This window comes from Ranitomeya imitator, chromosome 5 (assembly GCF_032444005.1).
Source record: "Ranitomeya imitator isolate aRanImi1 chromosome 5, aRanImi1.pri, whole genome shotgun sequence".
Lineage (NCBI taxonomy): Eukaryota > Metazoa > Chordata > Amphibia > Anura > Dendrobatidae > Ranitomeya > Ranitomeya imitator.
In genome coordinates this window covers 706,527,838-706,549,471 of record NC_091286.1, presented here as the reverse complement: position 1 = coordinate 706,549,471, position 21,634 = coordinate 706,527,838, and the positions used below count along the sequence as shown (strand labels likewise).

The window sequence follows — 21,634 nt, the reverse complement described above, 5'->3', positions numbered from 1 at the left end:
TCACAGACCTCAAGGGGTTGCAGCATTTTCTTGGTTTCACCAACTATTACCAAAAATTCATTAGGGGGTTTTCTCAGGTGGTCACACTCACTGATCTCACTCGCAAGGGGGCTGATCACAAAGTTTGGTCACCCTTGACAGTTGAAGCATTTTTTACTTTAAAGAAGTGTTTTATGTGTGCTCCTGTCTTGGTTCAGCCCGATCCATCTGAAACATTTATTGTAGAGGTGGACGCATCAGAGGTGGGCGTGGGGGCGGTGTTGTCTCACGGACCCGTTACTTTGACCAATTTAAGACCATTTGCCTTTTTCTCCCAGAAGTTTTCTTCTGCTGAGAGGAACTATGATGTTGGTAACTGGGAGTTATTGGCCATAAAATTGGCTTTTGAAGAATGGAGGCATATTTTGGAGGGGGCGGTTCATCAGATCACGGTGATCATGGACCACAAGAACTTGTCTTACATTGAATCTGCCAACCGGTTGACTCTTAGAAAGGCTAGGTGGTCGCTTTTTTTTCTCGTTTTAATTTTTCAATCACTTTTTGGTCTGGTTCCAAAAATGTCAAGGCTGATGCCTTATCTCACAGTTTTGATCCAATATCACCCCCAAACCTCCTTCCTCCATTATTCAGCACGGGATGGTTGTTGTGGGGGTATCCTCTGAATTGGAACAGAAGATTTGGAAGGCTCAGTCTCTTGCTCCTCCCTCTTTGCCTGATAATAAGCTCTTTGTCCCAGTTCAGTACCGGTTGAGGGTTCTCTGGGAATTCCACATTTCTGCTCAAAGTGGACACTCAGGGATCTCAGCCACTCAGAAAGCCATTGCTAGGCTTTTTTGGTGGCCCTCCATGAACTCTGATATCATTGTTTGTGTCTGCTTGTGATACCTGTGCCCATGCTAAGAGCTCCCATAACCGGCCGGCCGGGGAATTGGTGCCATTGCCAATTCCAGATGGACCTTGGACTCATTTGTCCATGGATTTTATCACTGATCTCCCTTCTTCCAATGGCAAAACTATAATCTGGGTAGTGATTGACAGATTCAGTAAACAGGTGCATTTTGTACCTCTAGCAGGATTGCCTAATGCTGAGACACTATCTAGCTTGTTTGTTGAGCATGTAGTATGGCCAGTGGCGTAACTACCGCGGTCGCAGCGGTCGCCAGTGCGACCGGGCCCGGCAGGTCAGGGGCCCGGGCCCGGCAGGCAGGCTCGGACTGGCAGTGCCTCCCCCCGCTCCAGGGCCTCCCCCCCCTTCCCCGCCGCCGCCACCGCTGCCTTGAATACTCACCCTGCTCCAGCGATGGTCTCGGCGTCTGCACTGCAGCTCGTTCCTGCTTGAGCGGTCACGTGACACCGCTCATTAAGATCATGAATATGCGCATATTCATGATCTTAATGAACGGTGTCACATGACCGCTCAAGCAGGAAGAAGGTGCTGCGCCGGCGCCGCCGTCTGGAGTCGGGACAGAGCGCGAGGGATGTCGGCACGGCCGTGCAGTGGGAAGACAGGTGAGTATGAGGGACGAGGGACGGGGGGACGGGGGGACGGGGAGACAGGGGGGGGGAACGGGGGGGGGGGATGAAGGAGGACATAAGCCAGCGCGCCGAGCAGGAGCGGAGAGCTAAGCCTGCATACAGGGGGGAATATGAGCCATGCAGGGGGGAATATGAGCCATGCAGGGGGGGATATGAGCCATGCAGGGGGGAATATGAGCCATGCAGGGGGGAATATGAGCCATGCAGGGGGGAATATGAGCCATGCAGGGGGGAATATGAGCCATGCAGGGGGGGATATGAGCCATGCAGGGGGGAATATGAGCCATGCAGGGGGAATATGAGCCATGCATACAGGAGGGGTAATATGAGCTATGTATATGGGATAGGAGGGAGATGAGCCATGCATACAGGAGGGGGGTCATTATACAGTATTGAGCATCATGTGTGGCCGTTATACAGTATGCAGCATCATGTGTGGCCATTATACAGTATGGAGCATCATGTGTGGTGGCCGTTATACAGTATTGAGCATCATGTGTGGCCATTATTCTATGGGGGTTACATTGAGTTGTATGGCAGGGCTGCAGGGGGGGGGCCCCATTTGGAAGTTCGCACCGGGGCCCCTAACTTTGTAGTTACGCCACTGAGTATGGCTGCATGGCGTGCCTTTGAATGTGGTTTCTGATAGAGGGGTACAATTTGTGCCCAAATCTTGGAGGGCATTTTGTAAAAGGTTGGGTATTTGTTTGACCTTCTCCTCTGCTTACCATCCTGAGACCAACGGTCAGACGGAGAGGACCAATCAGTCACTTGAACAGATTTTGAGGTATCTTGCTATGTCTCTATGGCTATGATTGGTGTTCTTCGTTGCCCATGGCTGAATTTGCATATAATAATCAGATTAACCAGTCTACGAGCACTTCTCCATTCTTCTGTAACTACGGTTTTCATCCCCATTTTGGAGAATTTTCTAGGCTGGATTCAGAATGTCCAGGGGCTGATACGGCAGTGCAACGATTGGGGGAGGTGTATAGGGAGGTCCAGAAGAACATTGGGGAAGCACAGGGCAAACATAAACTTTTTGCGGATAAGCAACAGTCTGTAGGACGTATATTCCTGGTAGGAGATAAAGTGTGGTTGTCTACCAAGAACATTCGTCTAAAGGTTCCTTGTGCTAAGCTTGGTCCCAGGTTTATTGGTCCTTATGAGATCATTGATTCTGTGTACGCATTTCAGTTCCCTCTCAAGCTCCCTCTGGTGGAGGTTGCCTTACACTGCACTGCAGCAGCATGACACATTTATTGTTAAATGACTGTTTTTTCTCTTTTTAAACAACCCAAAACATACATTAGACCTGGTCTTCACCCATCTCTGCTCTCTATCTAACTTCACTACTTCCCCTCTCCCTCTATCCGACCACCATCTGCTCACTTTCTCATTTCTGTCCTTCTCACCGCTCACCCATGTCCAGTACCATGCACACCCCCGCAGAAACCTCGCACACCTAGACACCCACACACTCTCTGACTCCATCCTACCACTGGCATTCATATCCTCACTGCACAGCCCAGACAGTGCCACTGCTTTCTACAATGCCACTCTTCCATCAGATATTGACACAGTTGCCCCTCTCGTTCATGGCATAGTGCGATGTATCAATAGACAACCCTGGCACAATAACACCACTAAAAAGCTCTGGGAAGTGTCCAGGGTTGCAGAGTGGTGTTGGAAGAAAACAAATTCGCAAGACGACTTCACTGCATTCAAACAGGCAACATTCGCTTTCAAATCTGCTCTCACCTCTGCTATACAGGTCTGCTTCACAACCCTTGTATCTTCCCTATCCTACAACCCCAAACAGTTATTCAAAATGTTTAACTCCCTCCTCTGCCCCCACTGCCCCCTCCAACCTTCCTCATCTCTGCTGAGGACTTTGACTTTAAAAATAAGTTCGACCAAACAAGGCAAGTCTTCATTGTTCAACCACCACAACCCCTTTGTATACCAGACCAATGCCCAAACCCCATATCATCCCTATCCAACATCACTGAAGGAGGGCTTAACTGTCTCCTCTCCAAATCGCACGTCACCACCTGTGTGCTTGACCCCATCCCATCTCCTCCCCAACCTCACCACCACACTTATCCCATCCCTAACCAACTTATTCAACCCATCACTAACTTCTGGCACCTTCCCTTCTGTTTTCAAACATGCCACAATCACGCCTATCCTTAAAAAGCCAACCCTCGATCCAACTGCTATGTCCAGCTATCGCCCAATATCACTGCTCCCATTCACTTCCAAACTCCTGGAGCAGCACGTCCATGCTGAACTTTCCTCCCACGTCTCACATTATTCTTTGACAATCTACAATCTGGTTTCCACCCCATCACGCAACGGCTGGGACCAAGAGGGACGGCTCAAGAAGAAAGCTCAGAAAGGAAAATGGATTTAAACAGACAGACTGAGACGAACAAGTAGGGAAAGGAACCAGAACAACTGGACGAGACAGAGAATGGGCCAGAAGCATGCATGGACTGCACATGATAATCAGGCATTGTTGGAATGGTGGAGACACCTGATATACCCTGTGCTGGAATCTGACTGCTGGGAAGAAGGAGCGAGGGTTAAACAGAATAAGGAGTGCACGCCGACACCCTAAAGCGCCTGAATGGAGCCGATACTGGCTGAAAAGGAGCTCCACGCTGAAGCCCCCTAGTGGCCAGAGAAGGAATTGAGGATTCAGCGTGAGACCAGGAGCGAGGAGGGGCCGACGGCACAGGAAGCCCGGGAACAGCGGCGAGACGACGAGAGCGGCGAGAAGGAAGCAGATCGGCGGAGACAGTAGCAGGGACAGCGGAGGGAACGGCCGCAAGCGAGGAGGAACCAACGCAACGCCCGGATAGGTGAGTAGAAGTGGCGGCAGTGGCGGCAGTAGTGGCAGCAGCTGTAACGTAAAGTCCCATGGATTCCAGTACCACCTTTATGCTGATGACACTCAGATCTATCTCTCTGGCTCTGACATCACTTCTCTGCTGCCCAGAATGCTAGAGTGTCTATCAGCCATATCCTCCTTCTCCTCTCGCTTCCTCAAGGTCAATGTAGACAAATCTGAACTCATCATCTTTCCTCCATCTCATAGATCTTCTTTACCTGATCTATTTATTACAATTAACAACATCACGCTTTCCCCCGTACCGGAAGTCCGCTGCCTCGGAGTGACCCTTGATTCTGCCCTGTCTTTCAAACCGCACATCCAAGCTCTTTCCACCTCCAGTCGCCTCCAGCTCAAAAATATCTCCAGGATCCGTCCTTTCCTCAACCGTCAATCTACTAAAATGTTTGTGCATGCCCTCATCATTTCCCGCCTCAATTACTGCAACATCCTTTTCTGTGGCCTCCCTGCTAACACCCTTGCAACTCTCCAATCCATCCTTAACTCTGCTGCCCGACTAATCCATCTCTCCTCACTACTCCTCCGCTTCCCCCTCTGCAAATCTCTTCACTGGCTCCCATTCACTCAGCGTATCCAGTTCGAATTACTTACACTGACCTACAAAGCCATCCACAACCTGTCTCCTCCATATATCACTGAACTAATCTCCCGATATCTTCCCTCACGTGATCTCCGGTCCTCCCAAGACCTCCTTCTCTCCTCCACACTTATTCGCTCCTCATCCAACCGCCTCCAAGACTTCTCCCGAATATCCCCCATCCTCTGGAACTCTCTGCCCCAACACGTCTGACTGTCAAACACATTCGGATCCTTCAGATGGAACCTGAAAACCCATCTCTTCAGGAAAGCCTACAGCCTGCACTGACCCCGCTACCGCCTCATCAGTACCGAAGCTACCGCCTCACCAACACCGGAGCTACCGCCTCACCAACACCGGAGCTACCGCCTCACCAACACCGGAGCTACCGCCTCACCAACACTGGAGCTACCGCCTCACCAACACCCGAGCTGCTGCAACCCTCAACCTACTGTCTCCTTCCCCATAATCCTGTAGAATATAAACCCGCAAGGGCAGGGTCCTCGCCCCTCTGTATCAGTCTGTCATTGTTAGTTTGTTTACTGTAAGTGATATCTGTAATTTGTATGTAAGCCTTTCTCATGTACAGCACCATGGAATCAATGGTGCATTAGAAATAAATAATCACTCATATTCTCTGAAAAAAAGGCCAAGAAAGCAAAAATTCTGCCGGGTTATGTAAACTTTTGAGCACAACTGTATATATGTATTGTATGCATGTGTATGATTTATGTATGTACGGTATATGTCTGTAATGCATTGTAATGCTTTTTATATTTGCATTGTATACGTGCTGTATGTTTGTAGTTTATTATAAAGTATATACATAGGCATCTAGGTTTTTAGCTTTTACATAAGAAAAATGTAACAATATAGAAACTAAAGTTCAAAATGATGGCCGTATGTGAGCCTAATCTTTCCTAAATCATTGACAATCTTGCGTCCATTGTGATTAAGGTGGATGTTGAGCTCACAAATTGTAGAGGCAAAGGACGGTGAACGACTGATCGGTAGCTCCACATACTCCACATACTCTTGTGTAGATCTGTAGATCCTCAGATTCTTCTGTTGATCTGATCAGTAGCTCTACAGACTCTTGTGTAGATCTAATCGGTAGCTCCACAGACTCATGTGTAGGACAGATCTCTAGGCCCTCAGACTCTTCTGTTAATCTGATCATTACCGTAGCTCCACATTCCCCTGTGTAGATCTGATCTGTAGCTCCACATTCCCCTGTGAAGATCTGATCTGTAGCTCCATATTCCCCTGTGTAGATCTGATCTGTAGCTCCACATTCCCCTGTGTAGATCTGATCTGTAGCTCCACATTCCCCTGTGTAGATCTGATCTGTAGCTCCACATTCCCGTGTAGATCTGATCTGCAGCTCCACTTTCCCCTGTGTAGATCTGATCTGTAGCTCCACATTCTCCTGTGTAGATCTGATCTGTATCTCCACATTCCCCTGTGTAGATCTGATCTGTAGCTCCACATTCTCCTGTGTAGATCTGATCTGTAGCTCCACTTTCCCCTGTGTAGATCTGATCTGTAGCTCCACATTCCCCTGTGTAGATCTGATCTGTAGCTCCACATTCCCCTGTGTAGATCTGATCTGTAGCTCCACATTCCCGTGTAGATCTGATCTGCAGCTCCACTTTCCCCTGTGTAGATCTGATCTGTAGCTCCACATTCTCCTGTGTAGATCTGATCTGTAGCTCCACATTCCCCTGTGTAGATCTGATCTGTATCTCCACATTCCCCTGTGTAGATCTGATCTGTAGCTCCACATTCTCCTGTGTAGATCTGATCTGTTGCTCCACTTTCCCCTGTGTAGATCTGATCTGTAGCTCCACATTCCCCTGTGTAGATCTGATCTGTAGCTCCACATTCTCCTGTGTAGATCTGATCTGTAGCTCCACATTCCCCTGTGTAGATCTGATCTGTAGCTCCACATTCCCCTGTGTAGATCTGATCTGTAGCTCCACATTCCCCTGTGTAGATCTGATCTGTAGCTCCACATTCCCCTGTGTAGATCTGATCTGTAGCTCCACATTCTCCTGTGTAGATCTGATCTGTTGCTCCACTTTCCCCTGTGTAGATCTGATCTGTAGCTCCACATTCCCCTGTGTAGATCTGATCTGTAGCTCCACATTCTCCTGTGTAGATCTGATCTGTAGCTCCACATTCCCCTGTGTAGATCTGATCTGTAGCTCCACTTTCCCCTGTGTAGATCTCATCTGTAGCTCCACATTCCCCTGTGTAGATCTGATCTGTAGCTCCACATTCTCCTGTGTAGATCTGATCTGTAGCTCCACATTCCCCTGTGTAGATCTGATCTGCAGCTCCACATTCTCCTGTGCAGATCTGATCTGTAGCTCCACATTCTCCTGTGTAGATCTGATCTGTAGCTCCACTTTCCCCTGTGTAGATCTCATCTGTAGCTCCACATTCCCCTGTGTAGATCTGATCTGTAGCTCCACATTCTCCTGTGTAGATCTGATCTGTAGCTCCACATTCCCCTGTGTAGATCTGATCTGCAGCTCCACATTCTCCTGTGCAGATCTGATCTGTAGCTCCACATTCTCCTGTGTAGATCTGATCTGTAGCTCCACTTTCCCCTGTGTAGATCTCATCTGTAGCTCCACATTCCCCTGTGTAGATCTGATCTGTAGCTCCACATTCTCCTGTGTAGATCTGATCTGTAGCTCCACATTCCCCTGTGTAGATCTGATCTGCAGCTCCACATTCTCCTGTGCAGATCTGATCTGTAGCTCCACATTCCCCTGTGTAGATCTGATCTGTAGCTCCACATTCTCCTGTGTAGATGTGATCTGTAGCTCCACATTCTCCTGTGTAGATCTGATCTGTAGCTCCACATTCTCCTGTGTAGATCTGATCTGTAGCTCCACATTCCCCGGTGTAGATCTGATCTGTAGCTCCACATTCCTGTTGTGAATTCCACATTGCCTCCAATGTCCATGCCGCCGATTTGGTTCGTGCTTTTCACTTGGCTCGTCCTGATCGGCCTGGGGGCTCTGGTGAGGGTTCGGTGACCCCTCCTCAAGGGGGGTACTGTTGTGAATTTCGCTCTTGGGCTTCCTCCGGTGGTTGTAAGTGGCACTTTTGTGAGTTCTGCTCTTGGGCTCCCTCCGGTGGTTTTAAGTGGTATGGCTGCTCCTTGGATTTAGCAGTCTGCAGCTGCTTCCACTGATTGTCTTTCTGCTCGGCTATTTATGCCTGACTCTTTCCTTCAGCCAGTGCCACTTGTCAATGGTTCCTGGTTGGATTCACATCTCTCTTGGATTTCCCTGATATCCTGACCAGTTCAGCAAAGTTAAGTCCTTGCTTGCTCTTTTCTGTCCACAGGTTGTGGACTTATTCGTTCTGTGCTTTCTATGTTTTGTCCAGCTTGTCAGTATGGATTAATTCAGTTAAGCTGGGAGCTCTGGGAAGCAGATTTACCCTCCACACCTTTAGTCAGGTGTGGAGATTTTTGTAAACTCTGTGTGGATTTTTGTAGTTTTTAATACTGACCGCACAGTATTCTATCCTGTCCTATCTATTTAGCTAGACTGGCCTCCTGTGCTACATCCTGGTTTCATTCTGTGTATGTCTTTTCCCTCTCCACTCACAGTCATTACTTGTGGGGGGCTATCTATCCTTTGGGGATTTTCTCTAAGGCAAGATAGTTTTCCTGTTTCTATCTTTAGGGGTAGTTAGTTCTCAGGCTGTGACGAGGTGCCTAGGGAGTGACAGGAGCATCCCACGGCTACTTCTAGTGTTGTGTTGAGCTTAGGGACTGCGGTCAGTACAGGTACCACTTCCTTCAGAGCTCGTCCCATGTTGCTCCTAAACCACCAGTTCACAACACATTCCCCTTTGTAGATCTGATCTGTAGCTCCACATTCTCCTGTGTAGATCTGATCAGCAGCTCCACAGACTCTTAAGTAGATTCTATAGAATCTTGAATTTTAAAATTACAAAAGAACCTTCTAATCATCCCCTTGGGTTCAATGTTTCTAGATTCCCAGTTCTGTCTGCAGTGACCAGTGTCTTCCTGGACACAGGAAGATCCCAATACAAGCAAAGCCTGTCTGTTGCTATGACTGCATTCCCTGTTCTATGGGTGAGGTGGCCAACAACACTGGTAAGATTGTCCACTCAATTACTGTATTTATGAATGCATAAATTAACAAAAGAAGAAATTCTGAGAAAATTAAAGAATTATTGTACGTCCTTCTTGTAAGCTAACATTATTTTTGGAAAGTGTTGTCCAAATAGAACTAAAAAATAGAAAAGAACTTATACATATGGTAAGTATAATGTAAAAATTGCATAGAATCACTTTTTGCAAAAATATGTATGCGTAGGAAGATGGACCGGGCCGGTGATGCTTGTCTCGTCTCAGTTCCGGAACTATTGGGGCTGTCACCATTGTTGCTGGGGGGAAAGCTTTCCAACCTGGACAAACCTTTGCACTCAACTGTAGGGGGCATGTCAGGTATAAAAGGGGCTGTGTGCGGGAAAGAGGGACACTTGGCGGGAAGCGTGGAGCAGGAGAAGGTTGACTCACTCTCTGTGGGTCTACGCAATCACACAGGCCCTGAGGAATGTGAGATGGTGTGTCCATCCATTCTGACTACCTAAGCTCTGACCCGTACTGCTCAGCTACCGGCCGTTAGTACTGACCAGGGGGATTGTCGAGAACCAGGTAACTATATCCCTGGCACCAGCCTTGTGCAGAGACATCTTCCAGTGGAGGCAGAGACTCCTACACTTAGTGAACATCGCCCCGGTAACCCGCTACCTCATCAGGATACGCCTTTTCCGTTGGGAGACAGTGCTTCACCTTTTTTCAAGAACAGGCCCGAGACTTCACGCGTCACCTACGGCGCCACCATGGGATTTCAAGCTTCTACAGCCCGGAAACCATCAGACTGATAAATTTACCAGTTTCCTAACCATTTGTTCTTACCCTGATACAAAGCCCAAGTTTACTTTCCCCTTAACCCTTTTTCCTCCTGCGGGAAGTAATCTTTGTAATAAACTCGCTAACACTTGTTCTGCCTCCTGCTCGTCACTGCATCCCGCGTTCCTGCTATGTCACATATGCAAAATAATGAAGTGAAGAAATAATGAAGTCTCCATCCTCAAGGCCAAGGTTGAAGATAGCTAAACCTGAGACTCCAAACATTTCAGGGTTGTTGCCCATCATTTGTAAAGGTAGTGGTTGGCTGAAGGCTCCCATACATGGTTGATGTTCACTGGTCCACACGTCTATCTAATGCTTACTATGCCCCTCACAATTCTACACAGATGATGTAGAAGTACACTATATCACAAAAAGTGTGTACACCCCTCACATTTTTGTAAAAATTTTGCTATGTCTTTTTATGGGGCAAGACTGAATGCGACACTTTGATACAATGTAAAGTAGTCAGTGCACAGCTTGTATAAGTGTAAATGTGGTGTGCCCTCTAAATAACTCAACACACAGGCATTAATGTCTAAACTGCTGGCCACAAAAGAGAGTACACCCCCAAGTGGAAATTACCAAATCGACCAAATTTCTTGGGCATGGAGTTCACTAGAGCTTCAGATGTTACCACTGAAATCCTCTTCCACTCCTCCATGATGACATCATGGAGCTGGGCAATGTTAGAGACTTTATGCTCCTCCACCTTCCATTTGAGGATGCCCCACAGATGCTTGATAGGGTTTAGGTCGGAAAACATGCTTTGCGAGTCTAGCACCTTTACCCTCAGTTTCTTTAGCAAGGCAGTGGTCATCTTGCAGTTGTGTTTGGGGTTGTTATGATAGAATACTGCCCTGCGGCCCAGTTTCCAAAAAGAAGTGACCATGCTCTGCTTCAATATGTCACAACACATGTTGGCATCATGGTTTCCTCCATGAACTGTAGATTATCACAGCTGGCAACACTCATGCAGCCATAAACCATGACACTCCCACCAACATTCTTGGCTGTAGGCAAGACACACTTGTCCTTGTACTTCTCACCTGGTTGCCACCACACATGCTTGACACCATCTGAACCAAGTAAGTTCATCTTGGTCTCATCAGACCACAAGACATGGTTCCATTAATCGATATGGTCAGGCTTCGTGACTTCAGCACAGTGTTTGTGGCTTTTTTGTGCTTCATCTTTCGAAGAGGCTTCTTTCCGAGATGATAGCCATGCAGACGAGTTTGATGCAGTATGTGGCCTATGGTCTGACCACTGACAGGATGACCCCTCACCCCTTTAACCTCTGCAGAAAAGCTGGCAGCATAAAATACGTCTATTTTGAAAAGACAACCTCTGAATATGAAGTTCAGCATGTGCACTCAATTTCTTCATCCAACCATGGCGAAGCCAGTTCTGAGTGAAACCTGTCTTGTTACACGGCTGTATGGTCTTGGCCGCTGTGCTGCAGCCCAGTTTCAGGGTGTTGGTGATCTTCTTATAGCCTCGGCCATCTTTATGTAGCGCAACATATTTTTTTTTTAGATCCTCAGACAGTTCTTTGACAAGAGGAACCTTGTTCAACTTCCAGTGACCAGTATGAGAGAGTATTATTATGCATTTTTATAACGCCATTTATTCCATGGTGCTTTACGCATGAAAGGGGCAAATATAGACAAGTACAATAGACATGAGCAAAACAAGGCACTAACAGGTATAGAAGGAGGGAGGACCCTGCCCGCGAGGGCTCACAGTCTACAGGGTATGGATGAGGATACACTAGGAGAGAGTAGAGCTGGTCGTGCGGCGGTTCAGCAGACTAAGGTTCACCGCAGGTTGTAGGCTTGTTGGAAGAGGTGAGTCTTCAGGTTCTTTTTGAAGGTTTCTGTGGTAGGCGAGTCTGATGTGTTGGGGTAGAGAGTTCCAGAGTATGGGGGAAGCACAGGAGAAGTCTTGGATGCAGTTGTGTTAAGAAGAGATAAGAGGGGAATAGAGAAGGAGATCTTGTGAGGATCGGAGGTTGCGTGTAGGTAAGTATCGGGAGACCATGTCACAGATGTATGGAGGAGACAGGTTGTGGATGGCTTTGTATGTCATAGTTAGGGTTTTGAACTGGAGCCTCTGGACAATAGGATACCAGTAAATGGCTTGGCAGAGATGATAGGCTGGGGAAAAATGGTGAGACAGGTGGATTAGTCGGGCATCAGAGTGTAGGATGGATTGGAGTGGTGCCAGAGTGCAAGAGGGGAGTCCAGAGAGTAGGAGGTTGCAGTAGTCAAGGAGGGAGATGATATGGGAGTGCACTAGCGTTTTTGTGTTTTCATGGTCAAGGAATGTACGGATCCGGGAAATATTTTTGAGTTTGAGCCAGCAGGAGGAGGCAAGGGCTTGGATATGTGGCTTGAAAGAGAGGGCAGAGTCGAGGATCACCCCAAGGCACCGAGCGTGTGGTACTGGGGAAAGTGAGCAGACATTGACATTGATGGATAGGTCTTGTGGAGGGGTAGAGTGAGGTGGGGGAAAGATGATGAATTCTGTTTGTCCATGTTCAGTTTTAGAAAGCGAGCAGAAAAGACAGATGAAATGGCAGACAGACAGTGTGGGATTTTGGTCAGTAAGGCAGTGAGGTCGGGTCCAAATAGGTAGATCTGCGTGTCATCGGCATAGAGATGATACTGCAAACTGTGGGGTTCTATGAGCTGTCCCGGGCTGAAGGTGTAGATGGAGAAAAGTAGGGGTCCTAGAACCAAGTATGAGAGGGACAACACCAAGGTTAACCCACCTTCTCCCCATTTACACCTGAGAACTTGTAATACTAATCAGTCACACGACACCGGGGAGAGAAAATGGCTAATTGGGCACAATTTGGCTATTTTCCCTTAGGGGTGTACTCACTTTTGTTGCCAGAGGTTTAGACATTAATGGCTGTGTTGAGCTATTTAAAGGGCACCAAATCTACGCTGTTATACCAGCCGTACACTGACTACTGTACATTCTATGAGTGTCAGATCTTCAGTGTTGTACCATGAAAAGATAGAACAAAGTATTTACAAAGACTTGAGGTTTGGACTCATTTTTGTGACATACTGTTAATATAGATTGATCAATTTGAAATCAAAGTTCTAACACTTTTGTTTTCTTGAAGATATTCCACCACCCGGGTGTCTGGCACCTGCTGCCTTCACCCTCTTCAGTCAAACAGAAGAAAGCTCAGTTATGCCAAAGTTTCATTTGTTTAAAATAGGGAGGAAAAATTGCTGTTGGGTGAAGAAGCATCTAGCCAAAGAGCTAAAACCTTTATATGGCATATCTAGACTCAGCCACAGTGGGGATTACTAGCTCTAACTTAAAATAACCAGCACTGAAGGCAAATTATTTACAGTCACTTTTTAATGGGCGAAAAATATACATCAGCAAAGTCAGAGACTGCTCCAGACTGAAAACACCAATGTTTGGAGGTTCTTGGCCCTCGTCAGTGGAGAGGATGGTAAAGGTCAAAATAAACATAGAAGAAGCACATAAAGAAAAATTGGGAAAAGCCTCACCGTGTGGTAAATGTAGTATTACGTCTTGTTAACACAGCATGGATCCAATACCGTTGGCCACCGGAGAAATTGACAAAAAAAAGGAAGAAAATGATCCACATGGCCATATGCATTCTATGACTAAGGGCTTCGGCCAGAAACACGAGCCAGAATGGCACAGCTTTTTATTTGTATGGACATCCCTTTTTAACCATATGAAATAAAGCTACATATTTTATTCATACGGCCATGTGAATCCTTTTATTCCTTTTTTTGTCAATTTCTCCAGTGGTCAACGTTTTTTTATTCTGGCCTCTTTCTTTTGTAGTAGTCTACGACTTGACTGATGTAAGTGAGATTTCATGCTGTTCCCCATCATTTATTGTCTGTAAATACATTTTCAAACATCGCTAGGTCTCTTTAGTGAAATCCATTATTCCCCCTTAGCTCTACCAGATCCCAACCACGTAAACAACTTTTAGCTTTATGAAGTCTGAGAAGCCCCTTTTACCTACATCTCAAATCTTATTTTATTTCAGATGCCAGCGAGTGTCTTAAGTGTCCTCTCGACCAGTGGTCCAGTGAGGAGAAAGACAGATGCATCCCAAAAGTAGTAGAATTTCTTACCTATGAGGAACCGTTGGGAATTATGTTGGTCATCATGGTTGTCATCTTCTCATCTTTTACAGTCAGCATCTTAATACTGTTTGCTAAACACCAGGAAACACCAATCATCAAAGCCACCAACCGGGAGCTCAGCTACATCTTGTTGGTGTCTCTTATTCTCTGCTTCCTCTGCTGCTTGGTCTTCATAGGTCAACCAACCCAGGTCACCTGCCTCCTGAGACAAACGTTCTTCAGCATGGTCTTCTGCATCAGCATCTCCTCAGTCCTAGCGAAGACCATCATGGTGATCTTGGCATTTAAAGCCACCAGACTTACCAGTCCTGTGAGGAAATGGTTAGGACCCATAATCCCACGTCATGTTGTAGGACTTTGCTCCGGGTTGCAGATTGTAATTTGCTCTGTTTGGGTTTACAAGTCACCTCCTTTTCCTGCACTGAACTCTCAGATAGAAAATCATAAGATAATATTTGAGTGTAATGAAGGACATAAGATCTTCTTCTACATGACATTGGGGTTCATGGGCTTGTTGGCCATGATAAGTTTCTTTGTTGCCTTTTTAGCAAAGAACCTTCCGGGAACCTACAATGAGGCCAAACTGATCACTTTCAGTATGTTGGTCTTCTGCTGTGTCTGGATCTCGTTCATCCCGGCTTATCTGAGCACCAGTGGTAAGTATACTGTAGCCGTGCAGGTATTTGCCATCTTGGCCTCCAGCGCTGGACTTCTGAGCTGCATCTTCCTCCCCAAATGTTATATCTTACTTCTGAGGCCGGAGAGGAATAGTCGAGAGCTCTTAGTAAGCAATAAAAAAAATGGGATGTTTGGGTGAAAATCTGCTGGACTGGTGGGCGTGCGACTACAAAAAAAAAAAGCTTGGACAGCACAAAAAAAAATTTCCATCAAAGAATCAATCACTATAGAAATGAATCCCAAATCCTCGTTCAAAGATAAAAATACTTGATTTCTTACACTATTTTGGGATTTGTGGTTCAATCTCATCTACAAACAGTAATTTTACTGGTGTATAGCGGTCAATACACGCACTGACAATTCTGGTGAACCTGGGGAAACACTCGCGAGAGACATCATGGGAAGATGTTCATGGTTTGGGAGCCCCGTCACTGTCCGAGTAGTTGGGTTACCGATCATGTATCTAAATCTCTGTTGCTTATACCACGACTGTCTGCTGAAGTACAGATATTACAGGTGAATTAATTGAGTCGATGCAAATCGATTGAGTTGAATTTTATGAAATTCACAGGTCCGTCCAGGATAGAACAATTTGTGATTCAGATCATGTGTCCTTAACAATGCCTCCTTTTAGACATTGCTGCAGAGCATTGTATCACATACAGGATACTGACATGACCAGTGATAGATGCAGACAGAAAGCTGCCCCTGTGTAACAACAGTTAATGGGGTCTTTGCAGTCCAATAGTTCTGTTATAACAGAAGCCTTGGGCCTTTGTTCGGCTGCACAGGCTGCATCACTAACCGCAGGCATAACCACATGGGTATCCTCATAATGTCTTGTAGCTATAACATCACATGACATAATGCAACCAATCAAGAGGGATTAATATAGCCTGCATAAAAGCTGAGGCAGGGAATGCAGCAGCCATTTTAGAGCGATTTCAGGAGAGTGAAAGTCTCTCAGAGCTCACAACTCAGCGTTATCAATAAGGTTAGAAAGCCATGTAACATTAGACAAATCCTTCCGATAGTAAAGTGTTGTGGAGCTGCAGCAGTGAAGCAGACACCGTGTGTGGACTATCATCATAGTAAGGATGCTCCGGCTGTTATGACCTGCTGTTGATGTGATGAACAGCCAGATACAAGCTTTCTTAGGAATCTTAGAGATTTCCTCTTGAGGACAGGTTCCATCATGTATAATAAATAAATCCCGGACGGGACATCATCCGCCAGGTGCTCCGGTTTGGGAACTCTGTGGGTCCTAGAGTCAGGTGCATCAGCCTTAGTAAAGGGCATTGTGGGTGAGCAAGTCAGGCAGAATTCTGATTCAACTATTTGCAAAGTTTTTACTGCAACATTTGATTTGCAGAGAATTTAATGTCCCTTATTTTGCTCTCGATTGAAAGATTGAAAAACCCTTCTATTCACTTCCCCACTCATCTCTCCAGCCCCTCGGCTCCTCACCACCATCCGTCCAGTCCTCGTTACATCTTCTGATCGCTTCGGATTCTGTGCATACTGAGATCACGGCGTGCGTCACCTTGTCATGTCGCAAGTTCCTCAGGATTTCTGTGCCAGCAACGGGGAATCAGGAGACGCAATGAGGTCAGATAGATGGGTGGGGGTAGCGGAGGGGCCGGAGAGGAGAGAAATAAGGTGAGTATGAGGATTTTCCCCCACTCCATTCCACAACATTTATTGATCCCTTAACGACAGGCGCCATGCTTTTTCACAATGGCCGTGTAGGGGCACACTAAAGAAACCACCCGGCCCGTGACATGGGAAATTCAGGCCTTTCATCAGCCTACTCATGGATATCTCTTGATCAATTCCCTCCAGACTTAACAAGTTGCATCTCTAGGGAAGAAAAATCCCTGTCTAGAAGAGAACACCTATTAAATGCATGCAACGTGAAAAAGGCCTGTTTTGGCCGAAACGCGTTGACACTCAAACGTTGCTCTTATGTCTTGAACTTTAATAAAATAAATCTTGTTTGCATTCAAAAGCAGTGTGCAATTGATATTTATTCTATTTGGTCTATGAGGGATTTCGCCAGTGCCCTCAATTGGCAGCTCCATTAGTGAAATACCTCAGTGTGCACGCCAATATCTATTTTTCATGTTAGGGGTCTTATTCATCAGCACTGCACTGAGGAATAAGAATGTAGTGCCCCCATACCCCTAGGGGGCAAAAAATTCCACGGGTGTCACCGATATCGGATTATGGTCAATATATACAGTATATCCCACTATTAATCGCGTCGACGGCACGTAAGTGATTAAAAGAGGGAGACGACTCCACCTTTAGCACTATGGGCGCTCCGCGATCATAATCACAGGTAAAATATTCATGTCATATTCAATTCCCACTGTGGGAGTAAGCGAAATTATTAAGAATTAGTTAACTAAAATGCATAAAAAGAAAAAGAAAACACAAAAAGTGCACAAAAAGCCATTTAGTCATTAAAAATACAGCTTTTAGGTAAAAAGAAATATAGTTATGATTGGTATCGCTGCTTCAGAGACAACTCGAACTATAAAACTCTCACGTTGTTTATTCTGTACAGCTAACACCGTAAAAAAATTAATAAGCAATACGCCAAATATCTCACTTTTTCATCAAGATGGCACACAAAAAGTTGAATAAAAAGCATTGAAAAAGTGATATGTTAAAAAAAATGGTACAAAAGAAAACACCAAATTGGTCCACAAAAATTGAGCCCTAATTTGACTCATTACACAAAAAAATAAAAAAAGTTACAGCTCTCAGATTATAGCAATGTAAAAACAAATGAACAATTGTAAATTTAGTTTTCAGTGTGCAAAAGAAGCAAAGCAGAAGAAACCCCATATAAATCCGTCATCGCTGGAATCACATTGACCTGCAGAATAAATCTGCCTTATCACTTAGACAGCACAAAAATAAAAATAAGAACTATTCTTGTACTGCTGTTTGTTCATTCTGCCTCCGAAAAACTGGAATAAGGCTCGGATCACATTTATCTTGCGCTCTCCGCTGAGCGCTGAGATCAAGGTTTCTGTATAAATTTCCCAAAACCGCAATTCAGACAAAACCCCCAATGAAGCCACGCACTATAATGAGGAAGATGGAGACAATGTGTACTTTGTCTGGTCTCTGTTCTGATGATGTGACATTATTTTAGGAGTCTTTTTAGCCCACAAGTGTGCCCAAAAAGATGGATACCACCGGAACTGACACAAAACGTAGTCCAAATTGTCTCCATCCATGGAAAAAAGAAGAATTATCTGTGTAGAAAGGCAAACTGAGCAATTGTATGTACACGGTGCTGAATAATATAATAGTTGCAATATATTAAGAGGATAAATATTTCGATGGGAGGAGTAGGAAGAGGAGGAGGAGGAGTACTTCTTTAAGTAAGAGGCCAATCTACACAGATAAATTAGGAATACCTATACATGTAATGTGCAAGGCTGAACATATGAAAACTATACAAATGTATTTTTATGATACAAATGTAAAATTAGCACAAATTAAGACAGGTTAAAACATACTGTAGATAGGTCAGTATGGCATCATCCACCTAAGTTTATGAAATGTCACGTCAAGATGTGACCAAAAATAGTCAGTGCGGGACAAGTAATCCTAAAGATCAAACCTAAAGATAATACAGCAGTCAAAGAGCACAAAGGTGTCAAAGAGACCGCACTTCTTACGCACATTACGCACCAAGCTTCATCAGGGGTGTGGGAAAATGTGCAATGCAAGTAATTTTCATGCTCAAACACCATCCAGAGTATGGCTCACATAGGTGGAAATACCTAATTAATAAACTCACTTCACGGTATGTATTGCCAGTAATGGTATACATCACAGCACTGGTCAGAAAGCCTGTCAGACCAAAACTGGCACATCACCATCCATATCCGGATAAGGGAAGGTGGCCCCATGCAGGATGGATGACCTCCTGAAGATCAGTCATGTGACTGATAACGCAATAGGCCGGCACGGTAGTTGCAAAGGGCGGACAGTAGTGCTTAAAGGAATGTGAAATACCTTATGTCAGAAAAACCCAATTTTGTTTCAGTTCAGTTCAGGAACTTGCAGCTCTCTGGTGCCCCCCTATCCTCAGGTCCATCAGGGAACTGCACCTAGGATAAGTAGTGGCCGGAAAGGCTGCCCTGTCACCTACTGGCTATTGGGGCACTCTGCAGTGAGGGCGGTATGTATATCACAAGTCCCATGAGGGGAATACACATATGAACCTCAGATTCATCACTGGCAGGATTCCCCAATAACACCAGAACTCTAAGCTGCCACCAGTTCCTCGTTTGATATAAGCAAGGTCCGTTACCAAGCCAATATCGGGTCAGAAACCAACCCCAGGTAGCGGGAATAGCACGGAGTATGTGTCGGTTCGGTCATAGAGCACAAACAATGAAGCTAGTAAATTTATAAGCTTACTCCAGAAATTATCGTCGGTGTTTACAAAAAATACAAAAGATATTACAAAATGAGACAAAATACAATATGTAGAACAGTTAGAAAATAAAAGGGATGAACATATGAACTTACTATATCTCAGTCACAGGCATGACATGTTGATAAAGGGGAGAAGAGATCCCAAAGAAATGGTTCAACAGCACAGCATGGTGTTCTTAGCTGTCTCTCCGGCTTCTGACAACTCCCAAAATGTACGTTTCTGTTTTATGCTTTGTCCAAAAACCTAGAGAATCCTCCTTGTGCTGACTTCACTGGTGGACAAGGAAGATACACCTCTCTTTGGAAGTCATCAAAACTCCTATTTTCCATATCTTTGGCTAGGAAGCTCACAGGGTGACGATAGGGGCATTATATTTTTTCCTGTGAATTTACCATTCTTTTGAGACTGAACACGGCATGTCTGCATGAGACTGGGGAGCAGAAATTCATTTCCCAGGTTTCTGATGGCCCTAACGGCCACAAAACGCTGCCATGCGTAGCCCTACGTGTCCAGATCAGGGAAATCCAATTTCCACATTTCTAAGATTACAGGGAGTTATTAAATTTGACTTTAAGTATTTGGGGATAGGAACAAAGGAATCTTTGGCGAGGAAACACATGTTGACTGAAGGCCATAAGCTCGCATTCCCGAGGGAGAGGGGAGGGAGAAGAGGGGGAGTTGCAGTAGCCAGAGGGATGAATGTGGAATTTAGTTTTGCACAAAACAATTGGGGAAGGAGTGGCATGCATCTCTGGCTGTGTCACTCGAACAATAGGACATAAATCATCTTTTCCTGACACCCTATAAATGCGGCATGAAGATTCATAGTGTCCTGTTCTAGGGGGAACAGCGCAGCCAGTAGAACAAAAAAATAAGTGAACAAATCGGAGCAGAAAATATCACGATAGAGAAACGCCGATCTCAGAGTGCCAAGTAACAAAACATGCAGCCAAATATACACATATTTGATGGATAAAAGTGAAACAGTGAATGTGAAAATATATATATATATATATATATATATATATATATATATATATATATATATATATATATATATATATCAAGGATTATACCTTCTCAAACTATTTTTGGAAAAATAGAGCTGAAAAAAAAGAAAAGAACTTACACATAAGGCAATTATAGTGTAAAAATTGCATAGAACCAATTTTTGAAAAAATGTGTAGGCAAATAATGAAGTGAAGAAATAATGAAGTCTCCGTCCTCAAGGCCAAGGTTGTTGAGGATAATAGAGAGATTTTGACAAGGATCCAATTTCTACCTCGGGGTCCAGAGATGATGTAGTCAATTCCACGGATGTGAAGTAAAGTTTCATCACATCCATGCATCATCTTGAAATGTTTTGGAATTGGTTTAAGACCCGTTGTTGATGGGATCTCCTTTGCTGCTCTAATATCACAAGATTTCATGGCCACATAGATTTTGTTGGAAGTCCATGTCACATAGAAGATAACGCCTGTAGTAATGGAATTGATTGTGTTGGTCATTTTATGTAAATAACTCTTGAGTTTTAGAAATTGGAACATTTCTCCACTTTAGGAACTGCTATACATCTTCCACATGGTAACCTTCCCAACTTAGGGCCTCTAGAGCCAAGGTAGGTCAAGCGAATAGATTTCTGAGCTTGATGGTAACTATGACCCAACATATCCCTGGGGTTATTGGAACGTGTGTATTGCATTTAACAGGTGGATATGTTGGTAGTTGATTGCTAATAGTATTATCACACAGTAGTATAGGCCAGTATTTAAGTATTTCTCGTTCTTGGGAGTACTTGAGCAAAAAGAAGTTGCGTGTAAGTACAAATGACAGTGCCTCTAGGATGACTTCCCACTTTTCCTCATCAAAATCGTGCATTAGAAGGAATGTTCTTACTGCATTTAGGCCATGTATATGTTTGATAGATGAATATTATGATTTCAGATGCAAGTTACCAAAAGCATGTTAGCTTCCAGTTGAATCCCGTCTAACTCCAACAAAACATCACCATTATCCTTAATATGTTGGAAGATTTTCAACCAGAGGTTGGAGATAAACATCGATTCATCTACAGATTGGATCGCATAGATTGTTATTACCTGAGACCATGGGATACCCAAGTGGAATGACCTAATGTGTGGATTTTCAGAAGTAAATAAATAGTAGCAATGGTAAGATATTTTATGATAAGTCCATCAACTTGATGTTTAGTTAAGATCGCCTTGTCCTTAGCTTGCTCAAGAATATCAATCAGTTGTCCCCTGTATTGTGGCAGAAGATTTTATGGAAGCTTCTTATTACACGATGATCTTGTAGCTGTTTGTACATTTCTCATTCA

The 21,634-nt window shown here is 44.9% G+C and overlaps 1 protein-coding gene across 1 annotated transcript in view; it reads left to right on the top strand.

The window, feature by feature from the left end:
• The window catches only part of LOC138638881 (extracellular calcium-sensing receptor-like), a 29,707-nt gene extending 13,127 nt beyond the window's left edge, over positions 1–16,580 (top strand). The window contains exons 5-6 of the mRNA XM_069728586.1: positions 9,051–9,174; positions 14,054–16,580. Of these exons, the coding sequence (XP_069584687.1) occupies positions 9,051–9,174; positions 14,054–14,970 (1,041 nt within the window). The 3' untranslated portion in view covers positions 14,971–16,580. The remainder of the gene's footprint in view (positions 1–9,050; positions 9,175–14,053) is intronic.
• The last annotated feature ends 5,054 nt before the right edge of the window (positions 16,581–21,634 follow it).